The sequence below is a fragment of the Perca flavescens genome, chromosome 6 (genome assembly GCF_004354835.1).
Source record: "Perca flavescens isolate YP-PL-M2 chromosome 6, PFLA_1.0, whole genome shotgun sequence".
NCBI classification, from domain to species: Eukaryota; Metazoa; Chordata; class Actinopteri; order Perciformes; family Percidae; genus Perca; species Perca flavescens.
In genome coordinates, this window is record NC_041336.1 from 12967017 (window position 1) to 12995005 (window position 27989).

General features: G+C 42.9%; 1 protein-coding gene across 1 annotated transcript in view; it reads left to right on the plus strand.

Moving 5' to 3' along the window:
* Positions 1–956: 956 nt before the first annotated feature.
* The window catches only part of iglon5 (IgLON family member 5), a 96375-nt gene continuing 69342 nt past the window's right edge, over positions 957–27989 (plus strand). Inside the window, exon 1 of the mRNA XM_028579905.1 lies at positions 957–1519. Coding sequence (XP_028435706.1) covers positions 1459–1519 — 61 coding nt within the window. The 5' untranslated portion in view covers positions 957–1458. The remainder of the gene's footprint in view (positions 1520–27989) is intronic.

Here is a 27989-nt window from a genome sequence, read left to right on the forward strand (position 1 = left end):
CTGACCAAGGAGGTCCACTGATGCAATATGACTGTAACGAACTGCAAAATGTTGGGGAAGTATGCATACATTTAGCAATCAAGTTTTCTGGGAGTTTCACAACTTCCTGTGTGTCTGTCTCTGGCTTGTAGCTTCCATGCAAGACGATTATCTCCCCCATCCATGTGAAAGGCCTTTTAAAGAAAATTAGATCTTCACTATAAGCAACGTCTTCCCGCACTTTTAGTACCAGATGCAGCGACTAACATGTTTATAAATGGCTCATTAGTACTTCTGCAATGAATATAAAGTGTCTTCCTACATGGGTTTATGTCGCCTGTCATTAAGTTAGCAGTGTGATTAAGTCAGATGGGATGCTTTCTGCAGTGCTGTTACAATCTGCTCTGACACTCCACCCAGTGCACCCAGTCTACCCACAACTTCTGTGTGCATGCTCATGTCCTCTGGTCTGACAGTATTCATTTTCCGCAATTGAGTAACATCTGCTTATCAGCAGCACAACTTTGTCATTCAACCTCATTCTGTTTTCATTTATCATCTCCAAAACCCACGCACTGGAGCCCATATGGCACCCCTCTACACACACACACACACACAAACACACACACACACACACACCTCTGTCCCTGTAGTTATTATGCCCGTCTGTCCCCCTGTGGACTGTTTTCTCCGAGTACTGCAGCAACACCGAACTGGCTATAAATCACATTGCATTATCACCGCGCCGTGCTTCGCCTCGCGCTATGCCCGCCCACCGCGCAGCTCCGATTGGTCGATGAGGCTCCTTGGCCGGCCTCTCCGAGCGGGACATCGGCGCAATCGTAAATCCCGCCTCCTTCCTTGGGGCCGGTGATTGGGAGAAAGGGGCTCTCCTTGAACTGTCAATCATTCCATTTCTCGTGAGCCTCGCATTCACTGCTGCTCCCTGCGACGCGCTGAGTGCGGAGCGACGAGACGCGCTGCATACCAACGGAGACATACGGGAGCAGGCTAATTAAGCTCAAGTGGCGACTGGTCAGGACGCGCAGACCCCATCCTGTTCTCCGAGAACAAATAAAAAAAGCATATTTCTGTCAAGTCATTGGACAGTTTATATTTTACCATTTCTTCACATGCATTTTCTAAAATATTTTCCTTCAAGGCACTGAGAGCCAAACTAAGTGTCTGGGATATTTGTTTTGTTTTTTTCCCCTGGCTGACAGAGTCTGCACAGGAGAAGACAAACAGCCCTCTTCGCCTATCTCTCTCTCCGACGGGGGTCATCAAAAGGAAAAGTCCAGTGGATAAGACTTTTTTTTTGGTCCAGTCACATGTAGAAGTGTTGGACTATTGCTGTTGACATTCATCCACTGGCTCGGTTTTTTTTTTATACACAGATTCCCCGCAACGGCGCGATAAAGGAGGAATACCAAGGCATTTGGCTGCAAAAACAAGCAGAAAATCAATCAGAACTCCATCATGGGCTGCCCCCTCTTGCGGAACGCGTTTGCTGGTTTGATCCTGGTACTGCTGTCGAAAGGTAAGTTCTTACGAGCTACTTTAGCGATGTGCTGACGGTTCTGTGCTGCTGCGCATCTAAACATGTATCTTCGTCTTTCATTTTCTGAAAACGGTTGTGGAGGTGAATACTAATGATGCGGGGATGGGGGGTCTACCTGCCTGTGAATAACACGTCTGCTGTGCCACTGCGCTCCAGCTTTCCATTTGCTATTTGAAATAGATGCTGTATTTGTGTGTGTGTGTGTGTGTGTGTGTGTGTGTGTGTGTGTGTGTGTGTGTGCGCGTGCGTGCGTGTGTGTGCGCGTAAGTGTGCACGCGTAAATGTGTTTGTGTGCGCAGCGCCAGGTTAATCTCCAAGCCAACCTCGTGTATGCAAACGAGTGATGCATGTTAAGATGTTTATTGTGGAAAAAAAGACTTCCATCCCCAGCCTTCTGTGAACATTCCTTTACGTGACTTGACTGTCCTGGTATCCCACGCACACGACGCACCACCAGTGCAAAGGCGGGGGGTTAATGTAAGTATGGTAGAAGCAATGCAGAGAGACTCAGGAGAGAAACACAGTGTTTTGTTCTCTCTCTTCAAAACCAAAGTCGAGAGAGAGAGAGAGAAATTGAGAAAGATGGACAGTTGGGGGGGGGAGGTGGTCAAACATGCACTGGGTAGTCAAGCATTTTCCTCTTTTATCACTGACATAAAACATCTTCCCCACAGCTCAACAAAAGAGACAAACACGCTTCATTCATCCGCTCTTCTACAGTGTCAAGATAACTTGCACAACCGGAGGATTCAGATGGCATTTTGAACTGCTTCATTATGAATAACACAAACAAACAGTGTTATGTTATGTTGTTGTTGTCCTCAGGGAACACTAACCAGGGAATATTTAAAATCATCCCCACATTTTTCATCATGTCATCCTCTAATGCTCTCACCATGCTATGGGATGTCCCACCATATATTAGTTGTGCACGGTATTCTCACCATGTACTCTAATTTATGGTCTTTCGAGGCACATAACACAAATACACGCACCTGGCTCAATTAGTCCTGCCTTCATCCTGTGGGAAATCAGTATATAAATAAATTACCCCAGCCCTTAATAACAATAATTGATGTGTCAGTGCAATAAGATGGGAGGTTAACAACGTGCAGATGCAGACGGGCTATAGCCTCCTGCTCCTGGGCTCCTTGTGTGCAGGAGAGCCCAGCTGGTCATGGTTGGCTTGCCACAGGAAGTGCCTTCTCCACACCAGGCAGAGAGCAGACGGGCAGCCCTGCAGGACGTACACACAGCACACAAACAGCAACACATTAACCAACCCAACAACCGTACTGAGTCTCATTTCAGCTTTCAGCCCTCTGAATTTGTAACCTGTGGGTTTTTGCGATGTGAAGGTGTGACCAATCATGCGGGCCACAGTTGAGGAATGATTGGATATTGATGTGAGTTGTGCACATTGCAGCACATGTGAATCAGATTCATCTCGGAGATCTCCCGCCTGCTGCTCTGAGTTGCAGTAGGTCCACAACACGTCCGTCTTTAAAGGTAGAACGCATGCATTATAAAGGAAGAACATGACTGTTAAAAGGGCACCGTCCGCTGCTTAATAAATCATGCAGCAGTGAAATTATCCTTTTGTTTCTGGGCCTCTGAGAGTCAGGCCAGTGGGGTATGTGGTCACTGAAATGCTTCACCACCATTGTTTAGCAGATTGTGTGTAGTTTATTATTGCCTGGTTAATGATGAATGAGAAATATTCCCCTGAACAAGTATTTTATTTACCTGAAGATATGTCTTCCTCATGACACTGATTATCACTTATTTAGCCACTTCACGTTATGCACAACAAATATTTATTAAGAGAGAGCACCATTTTATTTTTCATGGCGCCAGAAACAGATAGCAAAATGTGTTTCAGACCTGTACAATGGCATGCCAACCAGGTTGAAAAGGAGTTTTTTCTTTGCAGCACAAAACAATTAAGCTATTGAAAGGTTTCCTACTGACTTGCCGTTTGAATGTACAAACCACTCTGTGGGTGTGATGGCCAGGTCCTGGCATGCTGTCATGCCTTTGCTTTCTACATTAATTCCCCCTTTTCTTTCACTTAAAATGTCTGAAAGGTGCATGGCCAAGTGCCCACTCATACATACAGTAAGATATCTGTGTATTTCTGGCACACAAGCTGTCTGCAATTAATCAAAACCTGTTTCATCTACGAGACCAGACACATTGAGTCTTATGGAACATTAAGGCTGTGAGTGTATCCACACACACCTCCACATGAAATTAAACAATTTACCCTTCTGCTCAAAGGATTTCTGTTGTGATAGAAACCTGCAGTCTGATAATGAGTATAATGTCATCATTGATTTAGTGAAAAGTGAAGATGACAAGAGAAATTGCTTCCGCTATCGGGCGGCCTACAATACATAGGTCACAGCAGAGGATGTTTGAGGTTAGTATTTCAATGTTACATTTAGATACCAAAGAAACAAATTTCTGCCTTAAAGTTATTGATTAATGCAAGTATTGCAGGAAATCCCATGACACACTGTACTGTATACTGTACATGTATGTCACTAATGTTCAAACAGGCCAACAGATGGGTCTTCCCACCAACATGCACTGGTGTGATGGAGGTTCTGGTAAGAAGAAGTGTACAAGGCAGGAACACAGGTGAAAACAGGTGGGGTCGCATTGTAACCCGCAATGTTTCTTGTTTCAGTAACATATGGGGGCCAAGTGGGGTCAATGCACATTGCACATGTTAGCACGTAGCCACCCTCCTTCATCCCTGCCCCCGCTCTCACACACACACACACACACACACAAACACACACACAGATACACACACACTCAACTGGATCACCAGTCTTGGCTTGAAGATGAAGAGAAGGGCGATGCCAGCATCAACAGATGCCTTGCGCTCCTATTCTGGAGGGGACTCTGCTTTTTCTCCCTCCCTTTGAAATCCATGGTTTCTGTGTGCTGTTGTTCTCCATGTTTGGCTTAGAAATGCTTTGCCATTTTGGCAGGTTTTATTTATCTGTTGGAGTGAGAGGGCCTGGATTTTGTCTCGAGAGCCTGGGGGACAAGGGTTGGAGGTTTAACCAACCTGGAGTGGGTCTGCGGTTTCCCCTTGGGTTTCAAATTTTCTCTATTCCTCTTGCTGCTCTGTGGTGGCCTGTGATGCTGTGCATCCAACACCTTCCACTGAATATATTCCTTGCACATAGTGGATCCATAGTACTTTAAAAAAATCTAGCTGTGTTTTGACCTAGGACTGGCAGAGACATGTGCTGTGATGGAAAACAAATTGGTGTTTGAAACTTCCTTTTAATTAATGTTTAAGAATTAATACATCAAAATTAAATTACTTCTTACTAAGCAGCCACTGACAGTATTGTTATTGGATTTCAATGTGTTGAGGATCCAAATCAAGGCCTGTAAAATACAACCAGTTCAGTCTTTTTTTGTCCTGCATGGGAAATTGGACTTGCAGCAAGGCTAAAACAGACTCATCCATCAGTAATTCAGATTAAAAAAAGAAATGTGATTTAGAACGAGTAACGCACAATAATAACTATAAGAAATAGTACTGGAAAAATTTGTAGAAAAAGAAAAAAAGAAACCTGTAAGATAAATTGGTAAGAAGAATAAGGCAATTTGACAGGGCTTTTTTTGGTAAATACAAAGGTTGTAAATTAAGTGAGCTTTAAAGAAGAAATGTTTGAATCTATTGCTCCTGCCTCTGCCCTACAGGAAGCAGCTCAAAGTCTTTACTTAAGGGGTGGCAGGTATCAGTGGCAATACTAAAAGACCAGAACAGAGAGGAATATCGAGTTGTATTCATTATCATGCCCTCACTTCGTAGGTTTTGCAGCATTGCCAATTACAGGCTAGACAGAGATGAATAACCCCTGAGCTGGTGACCCCGCGACCTGCCAGGCTGAGGCTCAACTCTGCATCTTGGAGTGTTAGCAGCTATCTGGCCAGAGCGGTGACTGAGAGGTCACAGGTTCAAATCCTTTGAGAATGGTTAGCCATAGTGTAGATGCGGCCGATCGGCGGGCGCGGCACCACCTCGGTGCCCTTGAGATTTTTCCTGTCGGTTTTGATAAACACTTCACCGGGCCTCACATATTGGTTCAGGGGGTTGGCAATTACACATAGTGTCAGTGTCATAAATAATGATTACCGCAAGGCTTGTTTGTAATTATAATTACAGTTATAATATATGGACTTCAGTGTAATGGAAAGGAACTAGGACAGCTTTCAGCTCGGGACAGGTAGTTATACTGTGTTTAATTACTGTAGTAATTTGCTCCGTTACAACCTCCCCTCATCCTCCCCGCGTCCCAGTCCCAGTGTAAAGACCTGCGTCGGTCCTGGTGTGAATATGAACATTGGCTGTGGGTTCTCACTGTAACAAACGGAAAAAGGCTATGTTTTATTTAGTGTATGGGGAAGGATCATTCAAGAGGGAGCAGAGTGGCTGTAGAAGTAGGAATAAGTGGTGGTCCGTGTACTCACATCAACCACCACCCACGTAGGCACACACACACACACACACACACACACACACACACATACATACGCACACACACTCTCACAGAGAAGTACAGTAAACATATGCATGCATACACTGTGGAATAGCTCCTTTTACATGGGCCACTGGGAAGATGAATTTTAACTCCCCCTCTGAAGGTGTGAGCGGTAAATCAATGGAAAGCCAATGGACCCATAAGGGAGATGAGGGGACATCTTTTTATATATATATATACACACACACATCAGCATGGATAATGAGTCTTATTGATCTCTTTTCAATAGCGTTCAAATGGAGAAAATCAAATCAGTCTCAGCACAGTGCAAATTTCTTTCCTTTGGCTTTCAAGGTTTCAGTCTACACTGCAGATTGAGCTATCTGCAGGGAAAAAGAGAGAGGGAGAAACAGAGATGTTTTCTTGTTTGGTGATGTGCAGATGTAACACATTTAAAGGGAATGAATACTGTTAGAGGCGGAGAGAGAGAGAGAGAGCGCTGTGTGGTTATTTTTTCTTCCTCTCTATTCCTCTTCCTTCTAGTGTCTTTTTGTGCCAGGGAGTTAGCATCATTGGAAACACAATTCAGATTAGTGCAGGCGGCTTGTCCTAGGGGAGCCGGGAGGGACGAGGGTCCCGCTTCTCTCCCTGTCCTCATTACCAAAAGACAAGGAGCTCGCCGGCAAATCAATGGAAAAGGCTTAGGCACTAATGCAGGCCATGGCTGGTGATGGGACTTAGCTTTGTGTGTGTGTGTGCGTGTGTTTTTGTGCCTCAGTGTGTGCATGTGTTTATGTGTGTGATTCTTCCCATGTGTACGCGGATGTTCGTGTGGAAGTTTAATCACTCGTGCTACAACAGAAGGCTGGAGAAAAACATTAGTTTCAAACGACTGCTGAATTGCTCGCCGTTGGAGTAACCTCAAAACTCCCAGTTAACTGAACTGATATTTACCACGGGGACATACGATAGCACGGAAGCCCTTTAATTACGCAGAGATAACGTCAGATTCATCAGTGAATCCATTTAGTCCAGTGCTAACACTGTTACCATTGTAATTATAATTGCTCAGGGCATTGTTGCCATGACTACTACTACTTCAATAGCCTGCAATTGTTTACAACTTCCTTTTAAGGAGCAGCACCTTGGTGTTTCCTGTCAACAACCCCCTGCAGCGGATGCCGGCATCAAAATATGGCAAACAATCCACCTGTCTCACGGCTCAATCTGCGCCGTGCATCTGTTCTCGCTGTAGCTGATGCTGTTGTTCTCACATTTGCCTTCATCCCAGCCTCGCGCCTCTAGTTTTGTTTACACAGGTAAAACTACTTGGCGCAACAAATGCTAAATAATGGTTTCATGTTGTGGATTTTCAGCCCCTCCACTGCCTTCTGACTTCTCGTGGCGCTGGAGGTGTTTCTGGGTCTGTGCATGGGGGAAGGCACGGCAAGAAGGAAGAGAGGGAAATAAATAAAACTGTGGAAAACAGATCAATAAATATTTCAGCAGCTGCTCCCTTCACAGACTTCTCCTGAAGCCATAAGAGGTGGAGAGAGAGATAAAGAGAGGGAGGGACAGAGAAAGTGCAAGAGAGGGAGATAGAGAACAGGGGTAATTGTGTTCCAGACTCTCATTCACAGTGAGCGGGAGAGATGGAGGGTGAAAGAGAGAGGCAGAGAATGGGGATAATTGTGTCCCAGACCTTAATAGACAGAGAGAGAGAAGGCATGAGTGAGGGGTGGAGAAGCGACACCGGGTGTGCTAACGAGCACCACATACCAACATTGTCTCCAATGGGAACAAAAAGAGGCATATGAGAGGCCGGGTCCCTGGACTTTGGCACTACATAATAGTGACTGTAAGAATCTCTCTCACATAATTCAAATTCCTGTCAGGAGTTAGTGACAGTCCGCGTGGGAGTGTAGTTTGTGCAGCGAGCAGTTCTAAATGATAATGAGCCGGTCGGGCAGCTGAGGCGGCTAACATGTTGCCGCTGCAGGCGTGGCCAGCGTCAATACCAACATGCTACAACCATTAGCTGATATGTTCTCACATTGCTGTAAAATTTTCACACACAAGATGTACATTACATGCAGCGTGTATAGTGTGGAATGTATATGTTTAATGCAGGGAGTGAGAAGCAGCGGGAGGAAAAGACAGAAAGAGCTTATGAGGGTGGACAGGCTGGAGAGATGGAGTTATGAAAAAATGATTGAAGGAGGGCTGCTGGGAGGAAGCAAGGGAAGAGAGACAGATGGTGTGAGGGAGGAAAGGGGAGGAGGGATTCGGAGACCCGCAACAAGCAGTGATCGAGATGGATTGATTTTGCAGATGATTAGGTGGAATAAAAAAAAACATGGCAGGTTTATCCTGCCAATGAAAACTCTGTTTGGGTGATATTGCGGTGAGTGGGAGTAGTGAAATTGTTTCAGGGTCACTTGTTGTGTTATATTGCAGCATTAAGGAGCTGGTGCTAATGTGATATACCACTGGTTGGGGAGTCATTCCAGCGAGGCAGCACACCTCTAATAAGATGCTCAAGCAGTGCCCCCACATCATAATGAGTGGTTTGAAGCTTGTCAAAAATCCACAGGTTACATTAAATATTATATTTAGACATTCTTTTTAAAATTGCCAGCACACACAGCAATCAAATACTAACATTACATGTTTTGGTTGCTATTTGAAAAGCTACATAATTAGGAAAACAAACTGTGCCGTTGCCTAGTGGTAGTCGGTGCTTGGCGTAGTCGTTCTGAGCCCTTCCACTCAGAGCTTATGCAGTGATTTAGAGATATGCCAGAGAGAATTGTCCTGTCGTTTTAAGGCCGGCACGTGGCTCCAGCTCTGCCTGTGAAGGTGCCGGTGGGATTTTCTTGTAATAAAGTGTCCATATTAGCGCGACACCCTGACAGTAAGACTCAGTTAAGCAGAATTTCACCAAGGATTTGGCTGTGACAGTCCATAAATGGACTTACAGGACATGTTCCACAGTGTCTTTGATTCATTTCACCATGTCCTTTCGGTAGCAGGGTGTTAAAAATTGCGGCGCACATTTTGAAGCAAAAGATCACAGGAATATTTTTTTAACTAAATATATGTGTGATATTGCCGTGCTATTGTGGTAATTGGGATGTCAGGTAAGATTTCATCAAACATTTGTTCTGAAATATACCATTAATTGGGTTTGGGAGAAGACTCTGCTGTGTTATGGTATTATGATATTTTCACTAATTAGATGTGGGGTTGGATAACACTAATGCTGCTCTTCCCAGTTCTGTGATTCAGTGAGTGATATTCCATTAGTGCTTGGACCTGCATGAGGGCACAATATTCGATTCAGACATTATTTGAGACATTTCAAGTATGTGGTGTGTTTTTAAACTGTGTTTCAATCACATTGTGTTCTTTAATTCATTGGGTGAATAGTGCTAGTCTAATTTATTGTGTAATATCAATCTTGGGGTGCCAGTGAGATTTACAAAAATCTCCTTAGAAATATTTTTCTGTAGTTTTTTTTAAAAACACTTTTTTTTTCTTTCCTCGTGTTAGAGCGGCACTAAATATGATAGAATTTGGCCAAATCGAACTCATTAAAAAGCATAACATCATTCCAAAGATTCAAGTCAAATTTCCAATTAAAAATCCTCATCAATCTGTCCTTGTTGAGCTGCTGTTTACTCCTAGTTGCAACAGTTATTCCAATGCTAGAGCACATGTGAATGTATCAATACAAATTGCCAGAATCCAATGTTCTGGGTTAATGCTATGTTTAATATACTTATAGTGCTGGAAGTGCCCAACATAAAAACTAAAACATTTTAGAAAATGTCCCTTTACAAATGACTCTGAAATCATTTTGTCACAGCAGCAAAACATCCCACTCTCTCCCCATCAAGGGGGTACTGACTGTATCGATGTGACCTTTATCTGGCCAGCAGACCTAGAATTCCATTAAGGAATAATAAAGGTGTCAGAAAAGGGCAATTAGCTGCTTAATGTTGGGCAACAGTACTCTAATACATGTTTTTGCTGACAAGTCAATATCTATTCCTGACAACAACCGCATTTTTAGACACAGTAAGAGTTATTGGAATTGTTGACATTATAGTAAATAAATTTGTTGATTTATGTTCCACTGAACCTGTTTCACTACCTCTTTAAAAACAAAACTGTTGTGCATTTCTGCTGCGATGGACTAGATGAAAAACATTCAGTGATAGAGATGCCTTTAAACGATATTATACAATGACAAATTTAGACATAGACTGAGTGATGATGTGATGATAGGCTACCAATAAAAAATAAAATGTGAGGTTCAAGATTTAAAAAAAAAGACCTTAGAAAAACAACCAAACAAAATCACGCTGATGTCAGAGCAAGGCCCTCAGTGTTAAAGATTTAAATCAGATGATATCTGAAGCATAGAAGATAAACAACCCAATTTAACACTTGTTATTAAGATCTATGTTGGCCTATTTATCGTAAATATCTGCTTTATCAAATCTGCAGTTACCTTTGTTTGTTATTTTGGGTTTTGACAGCTGTAATCAAAATTGATCTGTATACTGCAGGGAGGCAGCTAAATCAGACATGACAAATGCGGGGCAGACAGTGCAGGTGTTTTCTCAATCAGGCCGACGTGATTGATCCTCTCTTGAATCCATCATGATCAAACTTTATTGACATCAGGCTTCTATTAAGATTTTGTGATGGGAGAGAGAAAAGAAAGATAGCGCCTGATCGATTACAGTGTGAAAAGTTTTAGCAAATAATTGCATTTCAATTCAGCCCTATAGAGCATTTGTAAATCCAAAAATGTTGGAAGGACTTCTGCTGGTGCGATTGATTTTCCTTTAATTAGATTTTTTTACTGGACTGGTTTTGTGTGGTACATTAATAATGTGAAGAATTGTGATGACAGGAGAGGACTTGCCTTAAGGTTCAATTATTTCATACGGTCAAAGCAATGACATCATATGTGTAATGGATTGCACTTGATTAAGCATGTTTTGCCTCTTAAATTTGGTATAGTGCTGAATATAATGCACTTCAGCAAATATGTTTGATATCATGTACTGAATAAGCAAATGTCTTCCATTTAATGCCTCATTTCTGCTCCCTTCATCACTGCAAGGTTTTTATTCTCAAATATATAGATATCTGTTGTCAGCATTTTGACAGTACAGTTTGATGTAGCACAGTGATTTTTTTTTCCTTAAAGCAGGGACTTCTAAATGAGCAGATACTCTTTTATACAAGTGTGCTGCACAGGCTGAATGCAGAGATGGCACAACACAAGTTGTCAAGCCATATAGACTGAATGGCTTTGAAATACTGTGTCTTTGAAACTGCAACATTTCAATTTGGAGGACAGCAATTACACAGTCAAACATGGAAGTGGGTAGAATTGCATGAGAATAGCGCCACATTTATTATAATGTAAAACCCAGCCACTTTGTGTTCTATAAGTTATGCTTTGGTGCACAGCCCCGGGGACCCCTGGCCATCTGACTGTGCCCAGTCACCCGTTTCTACTTCCTTCTATCAGCTCACACTTAAAGACACAAGCGCACAACCTAAGGCCATCTGATTGCTTTTTCTGGGGCAACTTGATGCCTACAGGGATATGGACATATGTGATAAAAAAAAAAGGCATCAGAGTTGTCAACCTTCTCTGTCTGCCCTGATTACCTGGGGAACACCACATCTTCACGACTCACAAAGTAATAAAAGCTGCGCCTCTCCTGATGTGGTTCCCACTGTAACGTACTCCCTTTGCAGCTAGTTTAATGGGAATGATTGATATGTATAACTTGATTCATGCCATGCTCGTTAAGAGATGACACCATCTAACAGTCTGTCATGTAAATGGTATATCACAGCACGTGGTGAAAAGTACATGATTTTGAAATCACTCTAGGTGAGGGCAATGTGGCTGTTATCAATATCACGATAATAATAGAAATAATGATGATTAACTTTTTCCAATATCTTTAAAGAGATGTCCGATCATGGCAAATGTATGTACAATTTTCTATAAACTAATCAAATTGTATTTCACTTCTATGCATTACATCAGACAAAATGCTTCATTAAAACAAACCTTTGCCATTTTATTGTTGTTAATTTTTGATTAAAGTTGCCTTATTTTGTACACAATACTTTGTTCAATGATAGTACAATTAATGATTTGAATTATTGCCCATGCCTTACGTCACTCACATACAAAAGTAGCAACGCTGTGATGGGTACCTCACTCAATAGAACCAGGGACTAGCCATACAAATGACACTGTTAATGAAAGTCACACTTTTAGACGCAAAGATAAATGGCTCTAATGACTCAGATATTGATACAAATTGACACATTTAGCTAACGATTGGTAACATCGTTATATTCCTGTGTAAAAGTATGTCAAAACAGGATGTGATTATTATTCTAACTTGATCGTGGCACAGGAGAAAAACACTTGCCAACCCTTTCAAAGACACAGATTTGATTCCTGAATGCAGTGATTTAGGGCTTGACGCTCATTTGAACATATTTTAATGTTGCTGATGGGAAGCCAGTAAGGGATTCAGGTGTATTGGAGAGAACCATTGTCTACACCTTCCCCAGGACTAAAGAGTGAGTTGGCAGTGGCAAAAACTATAGAACAAGGACATTTTGCCAATCCAAAAACTGCATAAATAATATTTTTATGTATAAATAATTTTAATCGGTGGCACAAGTTACAAACCACTGATATTGGTAGGGAGGCAGGGAAGCAACACCTGTAATGTAAGGAAGTGGAAGGTAAAAAGAATGCTAAATTACAGGATGCACTTGGCTGGGCTGGAAAGGGTAAGGCCACTCCTGGGATGGACTGTACTCTGCACAAAGGATGGATGAGCCACATAGAGTTGGTTGACACATAAGCACACCATATGGAGGGCTGTGTCTGGCTGTGGTTGGTTGTTTTATTTATTAGCTCTGCCAGGTTGGTTGTCACTTTCATTTCATGCCTGTGTTACTCCACCTGCGTATTCGGTTGAAGCTGCTGACTTTAAATAGCTCCATAATCAGGAAACTTGCTTTCCCTCAAACTGCAGGAAAACATTAATTCAGCAATACCAGTGTGGCATTTATTGTAATTACAAGTGATTGATAATATGTTTAATTTTTCTGAACTGGCTTTAAGCTTTTGATCTTGTGCACACACGCTAGTCTTTTGATCTCACACTCCCTTTTCAGATATTCTGGGTTGTATCGTTGAATACAGATGCGCTTTGATATAACCACAAAATCCTGATTTTTACCATATTACTAAAGGTGACAAATCAACTCAGCAGCACCGACTAATATTGGCTTACATCATGTTCCCTGGCATGTTAGCTTTATTTCTCACCAGCATTTTCTTCAGTTACTCATGATGTCGATCAACTCTGAGGCACTGATTGATTGAAAAACAAATTGTTAAGAGTAAAAAAAAACATTTTTAGGCCAAATGTCTTGAATATAACAGCCCTCCGTTTCCAAAATAAGACACAAAGAAAATATCTGGGTGTAGGAATTGAGTTGCAAACAAATCCAACTCACACATTTGTTGTGTCACATTTCTCTGAAAATTGGGTCTGTGGAAATTTGGACCTGGCCAGAAAGGTGAGTTGTTTGTAAATTGCTAGCGACGACAACCCAAACTGAAGGGTGATGAAGTCTAGTGGCTCCAGACAGGAGAGGAGTAAAGTGAGGAGTCTGACCTATTAGCCAATCGGTTTGGAGGGAAGGAAAGTCGATCAGCGGTAAGCTTCTTCTCTTATATTGAAAAAAAAACCCTGAACAGAGAAATAAAACCATCCTCAAGCATCCAAAAATAGCATTGTAATATTTGACACAAACATTAAATCTGGACCAAATATCTGTTGCTTCTCTTTTGCAGGTGTCCATAAATAAGAGAAACTGCAACAAGTGTGTCTGAAAACTGAATATCCACTTGGCCTCTTTCTGTTTCTGTAAGAACACCTGTCCAACAATATTGTCTGAGTCCATGATCCAGGTGCTCAACCCTAGTCCTGTCTCATGGTCTGTCAAAACCCAGTGGGGAAACAGCTCTCCCCTTGTTTTTCTCTCTCATTTCTTCCTCCATATCAAACAGACAGCCACTACTAAAAGATTCATGCATGTGGACTTTGGGTCATTAAAGAATGATCCACAGCAAAGCTGTTTCTTCATCCTCATAATGAAATCCAATATTCATGAAATGGATTTTCCTCTCTGCTCTCCCACTCACTCTATTCACAGATGTGTGTTTGCTGGTGAATTTAGTCTGTGTTTACACAGCCTCGTTAGGCTAGCATGGGTTAATGGTATCCTAAAGGCGCATTTTCAGGCCACCCAGTTAATTACACAGGGTTGACGGATGACTTTGCCATACATTACCTGTGTAAAGCAACGCAGAGTTAGGCCATATCTGGGCTTTTCTAAGATTGGGGTCAGAGTAAAGAGCAGTTAATCAAAGCTTTGTTTACGCAAGTACGGCACTTACCTTACAGAGTTTCCAGTTAGAGGCAGCAAGACAACTTAATCAGATTTGTACATGTGTATCCGAAACCTACGCTATGCAAATTTTGACAATTGCCAATTGACAATAATAAAAGAAATTCATCGCTTTATCAATCTGTTTCAGATCCTGCTTGTGCATGTGGACATTTTTAATTGTGTACAGTTTGAAACATTGTGGATGCGGTAGTTAATAATGAAATAATAGTAAGAACTTTTTTATGCACATGGCATACAAAAAGATGCAATACAACGGGTGGTGGTGATGGCGCAGTGGATATGACGCATGCCTTTGGTGCGGGAAACTCAGGTTTGATTCCCACTGCGATACATCAACCAATGTGTCCCTGAGCAAGACACTTAACCCCTAGTTGCTCCAGAGGCGTGCGACCTCTGACATATATAGCAAAAGTCTCTTTGGATAAAAAGCATCAGCTAAATGACATGCAATGTAACAACGCGCTTCTCAAAAGATTAAAAAAGACAGATTGTGGAGTACAGTAGGTGAAACTTCAATCTGATGGAAAGATGACTCATCGCTGGTTGTCATTCCCAATGTCAAGTAATTTATATTGGTCCTATCTAAGTGACATTGTTCTTTTGTTGCAGCCCGAGCTGTCATGTGATTACCTCCACATCCTTTTTTTCAAAATGTAATTATTTCTCACATTGACTTTTGAAGTGTGTGTCTACACAAACAAACCTTATTAGGTCTATAAGACTTTTTAATGTTACCTGTATCAGCGCTCCCCCACCTTTGCTGGTGAAGCTCCAGTTTGTGAAAACAGGTTTGCACACAGTAGAATTTCATTTCCTGCATGTATGAAGATCAAATAATCATACAACGTAACTCAAACGTTAACAGACACAAGTTCCTCCCCACTTACAACACTCAATATGCCCAATCCAGACAACACAATATAATAACCCTCCTGTAATACCAAGGGACCCAAGTACAGATCCTTCCCTCTAATCAGCTTGTAGTACCCTCTGGCACAGGAATGGTTGTGAATCTAACCACTAGATGGCATTATCTTGAAAATTCAAATACTTTTTTCGGCCCTTGGTCTAAACATTCGCAGCCAGAACCTTTAATAAACGTGGAATGATTTATCAATGTTGCCACCATTTTCAATTTTTATGTTCTTCCACACCCGTGCTGTCCTTTATGGATGCTGGTTACCTCAGCCTCAGGCTAGATAGTTGACAGCTCATCAGTATGGGTGACAAGAGTTGGGGTGGGACCTTCACCGACTGAGGGGAAAGAGGTTGGAAAAGCTTAAAAGCTTAAAGTTAATTCAATTTAAAATAATTTGTTTTTGTAGGTATAACATGGCCATGTAGCCCTAATTTAATTTTTAGGGTTAGGAGTCATACTAGATGTAAAATTAAAGTAAATGAGTGACACCAGTGTTGATACCCCAGGGCAGTATTGGTGGTTGAATATTCATGAAGTCATATGGAGGAGTTTGTTCTATGACGTTCTACAAAGGGAATTATGTAATGCAAAACAGCCTTCCTGCTATCCTGAATTATGGCAGAATATGTAAAATCTGTGTGATTAAAATTGTGCCAACATAATACCACTATCATCACTGGCATCAGTAGCAATTTTAATCAAGTCATCTTTTTTTTCTCTCATATCAAGACATTATGCCACGTTTGATTCTCACCACCTTCATTATGATAACCACCAACACTGTTATCATCAACACTGATAATCAGCAGAATCTTTCCTCCCCATCTTCTCGCCGTTATCTCCGTCTTTATCGCGGCTGCTAATTCCCAGCATCACACTTGGTTCTTTGCAGCACAATTGTGTTTTGTTGTCACAGTGAATCACTGTTTTTTTCCAACAATTACATACTCCACTGAAGCAAAGGAGGTAATCCTTTCTCTTACTGTCTGTGATATATTTCATTGCGCTCATTCTTCAACCCATCACCCCCTAGCCCACCCTCACCCCTACACCCCGCCCTTGCACTAGGGCTGGGTACCAAACGTTGATACTTTTAGTCGTCGACCGAATTGTCTCCATAGTATCGAGTATTGAAAAATGCCTTTTCTTTCAATACCAAATTTCAATACCTAAGGAGTAAATCTCATCAGCGTCAGTGAGCCAATGAGCATGCAGCATGCTTCTACCCAGATCTAATAATGCTTGTAATTGGCTGTCTAACGTTGTAGAGGCACGCAGGAAAAATGGATTTTATATGATTCGTGTCGAAATGAAAATCGTTCAGGAATCGGTATTGAAAGCACCGTATCCGTATTGAACTCTTTTGAAAGAGACCCATCCCTAACCGTGCACCCTCCTCTTAAATCTGCAGCCACCTCCAGATTTGGTCCTGACTGCTTTTTGCTTTTAAAGTCCCCTTGTTACCACTCCATCTACATCAGAGTATGTCTTAAAAAAAAAAAAAAAAAAAAAAGAAAACTCCCTGTTTCTCTCCACATTTCTGTTTTTATTCACTTTGCCCCTGTCTCTTCATTTTTATGTGCAGGACTTATGTGGCTTTTCCCCTCTTACTACAGTATGTCATAAACTGTGAGATTGCTGTGTAGCACCGGGCGCTGTTTAAGGTGCAGATGGTGTGCTCGACTTGGAGAGGGTAGAGTGTGTTTGTGCACATTTCTGTGTGTGTGCATTTCGCCGTCATGCACGTGTACATGTGCGCGTTTGTTAACCAGGCCTTTTCTCAGTGTGAATCTGAATGAATCCAGAATCCTGGAAGAAGGATGATATCAGGAGGGATGTGCTTGTGCATGCGCACTGGAGTCTTCATATATGTGTGTGTAGCATGTGCTCATGGCTGTGTTGGCACGTGTTTGCGTGTGACCAGAGAAAAGGATGGGTCATGTCTGTGATGCCTGAGGCTTTGAGCACAGAAGGAGGCAGGGTTAAAAGGTCAACACAGGGTAAGCGCTTCTCCTCCTCTGAAGCATGAGTCACCACAGGAAAGGGAATCCAGCAGAGGCCCACCCCCCCAACCCCTGAGGGGACCTCCACCCGCAGGGACAAACACCTCGTTATCCCCTTCATCGTTATCTCTGTTACTGTCGTCCACACCTCCGTTGCTGTCACTGCGGGGGAGAATAAAGTCATCACAACCACACACACACCGAGAGGGAAAGGGAGCGCTTGCGCCATTAACAAGTGTTTTCTAATTGGCTCTGAGCACTGACAGACAGCCATGCGCCGAACAAGAACAAGAGCTTTCTATAAATACAGTCTAACAGGCTTGCTTTGCCCCAACGTGAAGTGTACTGAGAGGAATGCACACCTGCCTGCACAGACGCACACACATGCACGCACACTAAGCACGAGTTAGGCAAACAAGTGAATAAATCAGAGCTTGAATAAATCGGGGGATCGAGATATGTGCTTTTTTTCCCTCCTCTTTTCTTTTGCCTCAGCCGTTCCTGCCTTCTGCTTGATCTTTCAGTCTCAACAGAAAAAGAGAAATTGAATTAAAAACTGCTTCTGATATCTCTTCCTTGCTGCGGATAAATAAAATGATCAAACTCTGTCAACAGGATGACTTCCGCCCCTGTTTCACCCTCCTCCCCTCCATCTTTTCGCCCCCACATTCTATCCCAGCCCTCTCCTCTGATTGGAATCTGGAAACCCATTTGCTCTCAGACCCAACTCAGGCCGTGTCAGGTAGTCTGTGCACGTCCCCCTCAGTGCTTCTCCCCTCGTTCCCCTCCCCTCTCTTCTCCCTTTCCCTTTTTTCTCTCTTATTGCTCTCTCCTTTCGTCTTTATCCCCCCGCCGTCTGCTGCAGGCTCTGTGGAGAATTTGCCCAAATTACCTGTCATACTGGCAGCTACGTGTAAATAAGCTCGGAAAGTGTGTCGCTTTCTCAGTGCTCCCTCCTTCTCTCTCCCCTTCCCTCCCCCAACCTTACGCTATCTTGTCTCACTTTAAACCGCCCTCCCCCTTCTTTTCAATCCATCACATCTTTCCCCCATTTTTATCCTTCTTGCCCTCAACCTCAATCTCCCCTTGCTGTTTATACCTACTTCTCTCTTTCTCCGTTTCCGCTCTCTCACTTTGCAAACATAGTCTTTGTGATTCTTTCTAGTGGGGAAAATTAGTTTGTTGCCAACTCCGCAGGAGATATAGCATGCAGAAAAACAGGACATTGGCGACCCGTAATTTAGCCTCGGGGATAAGTGAATTATTATTATTAGCCTTAGGTCCAATTTGGTCCAATTTCCATTTTCCAATTTCCTGCTACTGTAGCTCCAAACAGCTTTGGGTGGTGGGGGTTTGGGTTTGATGTGCTTATCAATGGACAAAGGGCAGGTGTATGTTGGAGAAGAAGTACCGTCATGATGCATTTATATGTACTTCATGCAGCAAATGTTCATCCTATTTACATTTGATTTGGTGTACACCTATGTTTAAGGGTTTCTGTTTTGGTGTTTCTAAGTCAAGGTGGGTGGAGGTGGAGGTGGAGGTGTGCGAGTGCGGTCAGGGCCGAGCTCTCAGTTCAATTTCTGCTTTGGAAGGTGTAATCATCTCTCACCCAGGGGTTACAGGTGCAAAGACTGTGATTTGGAGGGAGGGAAGCGGGGCAAAACCTGAAGGGGGATGTTGTAGAGAAGTGGAGAGAGTGATAAGGAGGAGGACAAGGAGAGAGGGAGCTCTTAAACCTTGTCCAGGCACCAGAGCCAAGCTCTCACCAGCTGTCTTGTAAAATTTATCGAGTACCCTCTCCTCTCAAAATTATAAGCCAACAGAGACGTGTCATCCTGATAAATTACGAGGATTCTGGGCTATTTTCTAAACATATTCTTTAGGGGCCTGTTGGGAGCAAACACTCCCAACACCCGTCCTAGTTCAAGGAAAGCTGGGCTACTTCATTCCTCATAATGCAGTGTCGATCCCTTGTCTTCAGACCATTCAGAACGGGTGAACAGTTCTGGAAATCACCGGGGTTTGCCTATACAAATCAAGGAAACCACCTTCTCCTCTGATATTCAGCACCTTTTCTTTGCTCTTATCCTGAAATCCAAAAGGCCATTTTCAATCAAATTATTCAGTCTGGGATTTCACGCTGTGCCTGTCTTTGTGATCAGATAATTCATACATTTGTTCTTCTTTTACACCTTTTGTGGGGACTATGAGTGTGAGACGCTGGCAAAGGTTTGCAGAGATGATAGCACCTGTTAGCTAAAGAGGGCTCAATCACGAGCAGCCACGCATCACCTCACTGTGATCCCACCATGTGGGAAAGAGGGCAAGATATGCTCACTGGGCCCAAGCTGCAGTGGGGGTGGGGAAGCAGCGTAGCTCCCCTAATTGGAGATGGCCTGCAGCTCTTGTAAAATACCTATATAAGGAGAAGAAGGAGGGGATAAAACACAGGCAGGTAGAACAAGCCTGCAGGGCCTCTTTTGTGTGTTTCTTACGTACGCTAATAGAGCATCTACATAACCGTATGGATGCAACAGGACATATATGTATTATTCCAAAATCTCCAGCATGTGCAGTAATATAATCTATGCATAGCAGTCCCCTGAGGCATGTCCCAACCATGACATAGGAGGGCTAGGAGAGAAATTCCTCCTTCTAGTGAATCGCATTAGCATACCTGTTGGAACAAGGTACTTCAGGGCCTTTTTCTCACGTGTGCAGTTTTCTCGGTCATAGAGCGAGGAAGAGCAAGACGTGGGTGAGCATGGTGGAGGTACTTTGAAAGAAAACAGCAGGCGCTGTTTACCTGCTGGACCATCTCTTACCTGAACAGCTTTTCCTTTAAACTTAAAAGACAACAGTAGATCTTAAAGGCATCATGGGTAGCAGGGTTTGTGGTTTACACACACACACACACACACACACACACACACACACACACACACACACACACACACACACACACACACACACACCCATACACACACTGTTTACATATAATAGTGTGTTGAAGACAGTGCCTTCAGATTTTTCTTTTGAGGCTATCTTCTGTTTACATTAGTCTAGTATCTCTGCCAGTCAGTCAGTTCGGGACGTTAGAAACTGTGACAGAAAACTGAGAGAGACGTCTTTGATCAGGGCATCTTTGTGACTCCACACAGCACCTATTTACTCTGGTCTCCCTTACACCCAGCTGCCCTGTTGTCAAAAAGCATGAAGAAGCTTTGGGACCCTCTTCCTCCCCTCCTCTATGGCCCACTGTTAGCTTGACAAGCTGAAGCCAGGCTTGATTTCTCCCACGGCTAGCGTGCCAAAGAATATCTTCAGAACAAAAGTCCAAACAAACATTCCCAATTAAAACAGCGTTTGTGAAAATGTGGAAGGCAGACAGAGAAATAAATATTCTATAAGCATATTGTGCTACATTGCGGTGCACGAATAAGGAAACACGCTTTTCCTAATGAGCTCAGGATAAAATTCCTCTCCATGCCATGTTGGCTTTTCATGGATTTCACATCCATTTATCCGCCCCCTCACAGCAAATGGGCTTGAGAATTTATGCTTTTCTACGAGAGTGGTGCTATCAAAGCCGAAAGCAGCCTTTGGATGGGAGAAGAGATAATAAAAGGGGTATACCACTGGATCAATACCACAACACTCGCTTGTGTTCAGCCAACAGCATAAAAGTGTAACAGAGATTGAAGTGCTTGAGCCAGATGGCAAGAAGACATGGTCTTGTAAAAAAAGTTTTGTAGGTTTAATTTTGTCTCCGTTTGCCGCAAGGCTAATTTAGGGCCATTCAGCCAAGACATCTGTGGCTTTAAAAAAAAAACAGCTCTGCATTATGTTTACGCTCTGCTGCCATTTGGTTGAACGTCTTCTTTTTTTTTTTTTTTTTTTTTTCTCTGTTTGATCTTTTTTGTTTGTTTGTTTTCTATTCACTCGTGTACGCAGGACACAGACACCAAGGCGGAGCTGGATCACATACAGCTTTGGCTCTCCAAAGCTGATTGAATTCCTAAGCCCATTTCCATTCAGAAAGAGAACGAGAGAAAGCAAAAATATGATGCGTCTCCGAAGCGATCCAAGAATCTCTTCTGCCTTTTTATTCTCTTGCCTGTTTAACTGTGTAACAAAATCCCAGGCTTAGATTAAACGATACGACCTTCTTATTCACTCTGCATTTGTACTTAAGATAAGCAGGAGGCACTTTTTTTCAGCTGTGAGAATAAAAACAAAACTTTCATTTGATTTTCCTCTGCAAACCTAATTTGACCTTCTTAAAAAAAAAAAAAGGACAAGATAAGAGAGGTTTTGAGTTATTGATTTCTGCATATTTCCTCGACGAGAATGCTTTGCAGCTGTACAAATGTCACTGGAGGTTGTTACTCACCAGTGTTTCCTTGGCCGCCACATTATCCTGAAAACCCAAGCAAATTAACCCTAATATCGGTCTTAAGAGCTCGCCTGAGAGTGTTTGTGCAGCGCTGTCCAACAAATGCGTCATCTCTGGTGACTTGTGGTGGAATTCTCTGAGGCATTGTATAGTTGCAGTCGGGTACACCATTTAATGACAGTGAATCTCCTACAGGAAGTACATCTGCAAGGATTATTAGCCATGCGTCTGGGTTTTACCCCCCCATACAAATGACACATCAGGGCAATTCTATTTGATGCGATTCCCCAGGCGGATTAGCGCAGCAGCTCAGTGGGAGACCGAAGCCTGTGCACCGTAGCCTTCCTTTGCTGCTTAAGAGGGGTCGTTGGCGAGCCACAGAGAATGACTGGGTTCCCGTCAACTCCCCTGCATTTCAACAAAACCGAGTGGGAGGAAAAAGAGAGTGGAGAGTGGGGAGAAAGAAAGACAAGAGAGAGAATAATAGGAGTATTTGTTGTAATGGAGACAAGAAGTAATGGCAGTGTCAAGGGAAAATACTTTGCTGATGATGGAAAAACACTGAAGAGTATTGTAAGCCTTGGTGGAGAGTAGTGCAAATGAGAGTTAGGGAAGGGGGGGGGGGGGGGGGGAGGATTGGCGGAAGGGGATAATGAGATGGTCAGGGTTGAAGAGACAGCAGCACATTGTACAGGGAGGACGAGAAAGAATCAGACAGGGAGACGGAGAAAGAGTGAGATACAGATACGGAGGCGAGCTCCACTCATGTATTATTGCTGACTGTATTGATTAAGCTGGGAAGGCTGAAAAAAAGAGAAAAATACTGACTTTCTTGAAACTGAGTGCTGATGGATAGGAGCGATGGATGGGAGGATGACACTAGTATTATTTAGATGAATGAAGCGTTCATTCTCCACAGTGAACAACACCCCAGAGAGGAGGGAGTATTCTGAGCAGTGTATATAGTTCATAAGGGGGTTGTTGTTATCCCTCTAGGTTAGAGGCAGATGATCTACTAACAAGAATAATTGTCATCAACACTCCCAGGGAGGGCAAACGGCATATACACGATGGTTGTTGTCGGTACCACTTTCCCACCACAGGCCACAACCTCTCACAGAGGCAATTAGAAATCGAGCAAAGGCGTGGACAAACGAACAGAGGGTGTTGCACGTCAGACTCCCTCTCCCCCCAGGGAAAAAAAAAACAAAAAAACTGTCTGTGACCTTGAGCATGGTATGCAATTTTCACTCAGCAGGCATGTGACGAGTGCAGCAATTGCATTGAACAGAGGGGTCTCATCAACACGGGAGTCATCTCATCAAGCTGACGTGTACATTATAATATGGCTGAAATTGGAGAAAGACTAAATGTTTGGGGGAAGCTTTCCGCTCAGCGTGTCTGTCAGTGGAAGATCTCTCGTCCTTGGCCCCAGCCGTGGTTTCAGTGCACGCTTGTGTTGATTCTCCGTGGTTGTGTGTGTGCCCGACAATGTGTTTCGATTGCGCTTGTGTGCTTGCCGGTTCGAGTCTGCGCGTGAGTGATCTGTGGCTCGAGCCATCCCTCAGGTGTCTGATATCTGATCGCCTGGATTGATCGGCCCAAGGAGAGCGTGACATTCAGCTCGTGCTATCGTGCCGCAAGCACACCCAATCAGGCGGTGGAGCATCGGTGGTAAAGCCCTTTGTTACAGAAAGTTAATTAGGCCTGCTCAAACCACACAAGTTAAAAAAAAGAAAAAGAAAGAAAAGACAGGGTAGCTACGAGCAGTCGCGTTGATTTCCCAGCAGTGGAGGACTGTACGATGGAGCTTTCCACAGCTATAATGCCGGTGGGGGGGTTCCCTCTTCCTGCTGTAAGGCTTGTCCCAGGGGATGCCAGCTCCGTCTTTAGACGGAACGCAGAGGCTTTTAGTGGGGCTCAAGGCAACACAGGTGGTGCCCCTGCTTGCATTGATCTCTCAGTGCTTTTACTATAGGGAATGTCATCCATGACAATGGAGTACACTCAGGCATGGCTTTAAGACATGGTGCATCATAGCCACATAGTGGAGGCTGCTAACGAGTATATGGCATTGCTGTCAGTCCATCTTTATGTCAAATAAATACTGCATGAAATGCTGAGTTTACTAATGGAATATATTGGATTAAAGATAATGCACCGTCCTCTTTTACCTTACTGAGTGCATCGCAGCAGTTCTTGGGTCTTTTCACTTGATTCCAGGATGACATGATCTTACAAATGCTACCAATTTTCTATACATTTCTGTGGTTTTGGAGTAAAATACATCCTCTGACTGGCTTTACCATAGGATACTTTTAATATACGGTTACATTCTATACTCCCTTCTCTCTTGTTTCCATCCTTTGAATTTGTGCTTTAAACGCTTTATTGTGGTATTTCATGCCCTTATTTTCTAAAGGCACTTTGCATTTGAATTGCATTGCATTTAGAATCCACTTCACCTTGGCTTACAAGGCGGTTCCGGTTTTGTGTTGTAGGCTAATGTGATAAGATGCTCCTTTATGTGAAGGCATTTATGGGTACAGATCATGCCCGAGGCCATTGATTCAATGAATGGTCATTTCTTATGTGGTCCACAGGGATGTATTTTTTTTTATTTATTTATTTTTTTACAACAGAGCACTGGGACACCATACTATCTATCTCCCATTGAGTTTCTTCTTCTATAAGATCTTTCTGACTAAGCTTTCTCAGTAACTGGGAAATGTTTCCCCTCTGCATACCCAAGAGGACCTATGCTCACATAACTGGACTATGGAAAGTTTTTTTTTTTTTTTTTTTTTTTTTATCAAGAGTTTAATTCTATTAAAGAGAAATTAATAGTAGGCGTTATCGTGAGCTCCAGAGTGGAGCCAGAAGTCATAGTGGATCCCCCTGGATCTTGATCAAGAGTCCTTCTAGTGCAGGATCCCACAAGACATCATTAACATTATCTTGGTTGACTGGCTGGAGGGACATATTCTCTCTCTAATTCCACCGCAGCGCCCTGAGTAATCCCCAGCCGTGAAACCCTCTTTAAAATGTGCAACCTAAGAGCGGTCATTACCGACTAAATGAGGGAACTCAAGGTTTGTAAAAGCGGACAAAAGGATTTCATGGATAATTGATGAAACATTATTCCATTTTTGTTTTTGTGTGGATCCACTGTTGTTGTGTGTTGTTGTGGTGCCGGCAATAATAGTATTTTTTCTAGATGGCATCGCCTTGAAACAGCTCATCTCTGCTGACATCACAGTCCACAGTGTGCATTTGGTCTGGCCAGCAGCCATGGTCATCAGTGGCAGTTATGCCCGTCTTTGATCATCAGCTGGGAGGGCAGAGCCTCACACTTCACAGCACCTGGTTGCCTCACGCCCCTGCATACTGTACATCTACCTGTCTTTCCCTGCAGTCTGCCGTGTCCTTCCAAACTCCTTTAGCTACTGCTACACTCCAGATGCCCATGGAAAACAGGATTGGGTGGGGGGGGCCTTGTGAGATCTTTTGTAAGCAGTCATACAAGTGCATGCTTTCTCTGAATTTCTGTTTCGCACAAAAAAAAACGATGTCAAAAGTATGCAAACTCTGCACTCTGTGTAATTCTAATTAGTGGCTGGAAGAATGAACCACAGAAGCAGCAGGTTCAGAATGAGATGAGTAATTTTGTGGGGAGGCAGACTGCCTTTGACACCGTTGAACATGTGGCCTCAGAGGCTGCCCAGCTGATGTAACTGCATATGTTTTAGTCACTACTTGTTTTGTTACCAAAGATCAAAGGCCATATAACTCACATTTTCTCACTGTGGGTGTATAGTTTGGAGGTCAAAGTGTGTCTTTCCTCACCAGTCATTTTTATGCAGTGCAATGACTAAACCTCTCATAATTCGCTAATGTAGCACTTTGGTTCTGGGGTCAGCTGTAATAACGCATTCCTCTGAACATTTAGAATTTTCCGCGGTTCTGCTCAGAAAGCACTATTAATGTTCCATTCCAATTTGTTATTGGTAAACACTGTGAAATTGCATGAGTCAACAGCTTCGCCGTGGACCTGATTTGCATTAGTGTGCCTTCTGAAACCACATCCTCCCTCTTAAAGTATGTTTTAGTCTGCACCATCTGGTCCTTAGTTCAGTGCTGTATCAAGCATTGAATAGTCAATTCTCCCACCAAGAACGGAAGGTTTCAATTTCGTTCTCACTATGGGCGTCTGTAGCATTGAGCGTCAAAAACGAGAGGAAATTATATGATGGAGGACTGTATTTCATCTGCTGTGCTGAGTAAATTCTAATGACTATTTTGTGGAAAGATTAGCATCTGTCTTCCCTGTAGATCTCTGATTTGTGTCTTTTAGTTTTTGCTGTGAAGAGTGTTTATTTCTCTCATACTGAAATGCCAAACTTTACAGGCCATAAAATGCTCTGCTACATAGCAGTGGCACTGAATGTATCTAATGTGTATTTTTATCACGCCTTTGAAAATGGGTGGCTGCCAAGTGGAAGCATAATAAGATGTGGAACGTGCGGGTGAATTTTAAAACAATTCCAATTTTGCCCTCCGTTTCCATTATCATAATCTTCAAAGATGCTTGTCTTGTTCATTTTGCTCATGACCCTGGCAAGCAAGTCATTGAATTTCCTGAAATAACTGCAAATAGAAGAGCCGTCATTAAGATCCCCAGCGTGTAGGAGTGATAGGACAGCATAGACTTAGGATATGAAAGGACATCCAGTTGATGGCTTTGCAAATGATCTGAACTCCACTCATGACATGAATGCAAATCTGTCAAGTTTTCCTCTTCCTTCTGCAGTGCTGACTGACCCCCATAATTAGATGAGTGCTAAGAGATGTGCTCAGCTTGTGGCAGCACTGATGTGAAAGAGAGTGAAGTGTTTTTGTACACGGTTTAAAAGGTTGTAATACACAGGTCACATTGCACCTGGAGTTGACTCAGCGCAGTTGTTCTAATCTCATATTTTAATGAGAGGAACTATTTGACTTAGTTTTTAGGCTATTTTTTTTTCACTTTGATGCTTCTTGCCAGGGCTGCTCTGCCTAAAAAAATGGGCTCGGATAGGTATGGGTCGTGTTTGACAAAAAAAAATTGTCAGTGCAAAGAATACCTGAGTTTGGTCGCCAGTATAATAATACTTAAAATGCCTCAAACTGAGGAATGTTTTACTACAAAGGCATTTTGTTGATCTAACAAAATATGTAATTCTTTGCAAAGCATCAGTGTTCTCTTTGCCACAACAGAGCTTTGCCTAAATACAGTAGATTATAAATTCAGTGTCTTTGTTTAACTTGTCCTGATACCAGGAATCACTGCATCAAAGAACAAGTGAAAAGGACTAAGAATCTGGCTAACTTTTGATACTTGGTTTTGGTTTTGATTTTGATTTTCAGTTTTCAGTTCTCACAGCCTCCATACCCAGCCCTAGTCACCCAAAGCAATTATGAGTCTTTTCGTACAGCGTAACAGTCCTGGTAGGTGGTCAGAGGCACTCGGGGGCAGAGCACAGGTAAGGTTACAAATAGGTTTTCTCGGTCCCAAAAAAGGATAAAGACGAGTCGGCAAAATCCAAACATAAATCATGAACAGGCAGAACAAAACAAACAGCACAAGCTCAGGCCCGCAACTGCAGCATTTAAAACAATCTAGCAGAGGACTGGTGCTACAGGCCAGGTATACACACTGATCGGGGTTGATGAGAGACAGGTGCAGCTTGATGATGGAATGAGGACCGGGTGTGCAGGTGGGTGTTGAAATCAGGTGACTGGAAAAGTCTGAGAGCTTTTGGTGGACACGTGGAAAGCAACGGGGACTCAGAAGTTTCATTAATAAAGCCGATAAGAAGTAAGAGAGTTCTGGGGCTGAAGGGAGGGACAGAGAGACACGCTGAATCCAAATGTTTACACGGTCAGATTGTGCAGAAAATTGTCCCTTTGCATGAGCTGCTAATATTATATTCACAATGGTGTCATGTGAGTCTGCTAGTGTATTTAACTACCTAATTTCCCCCTCCAAAATCACTGCAGTAGTCACAGCGTTTGTGTTTGTAGCATTTAAGTTAAA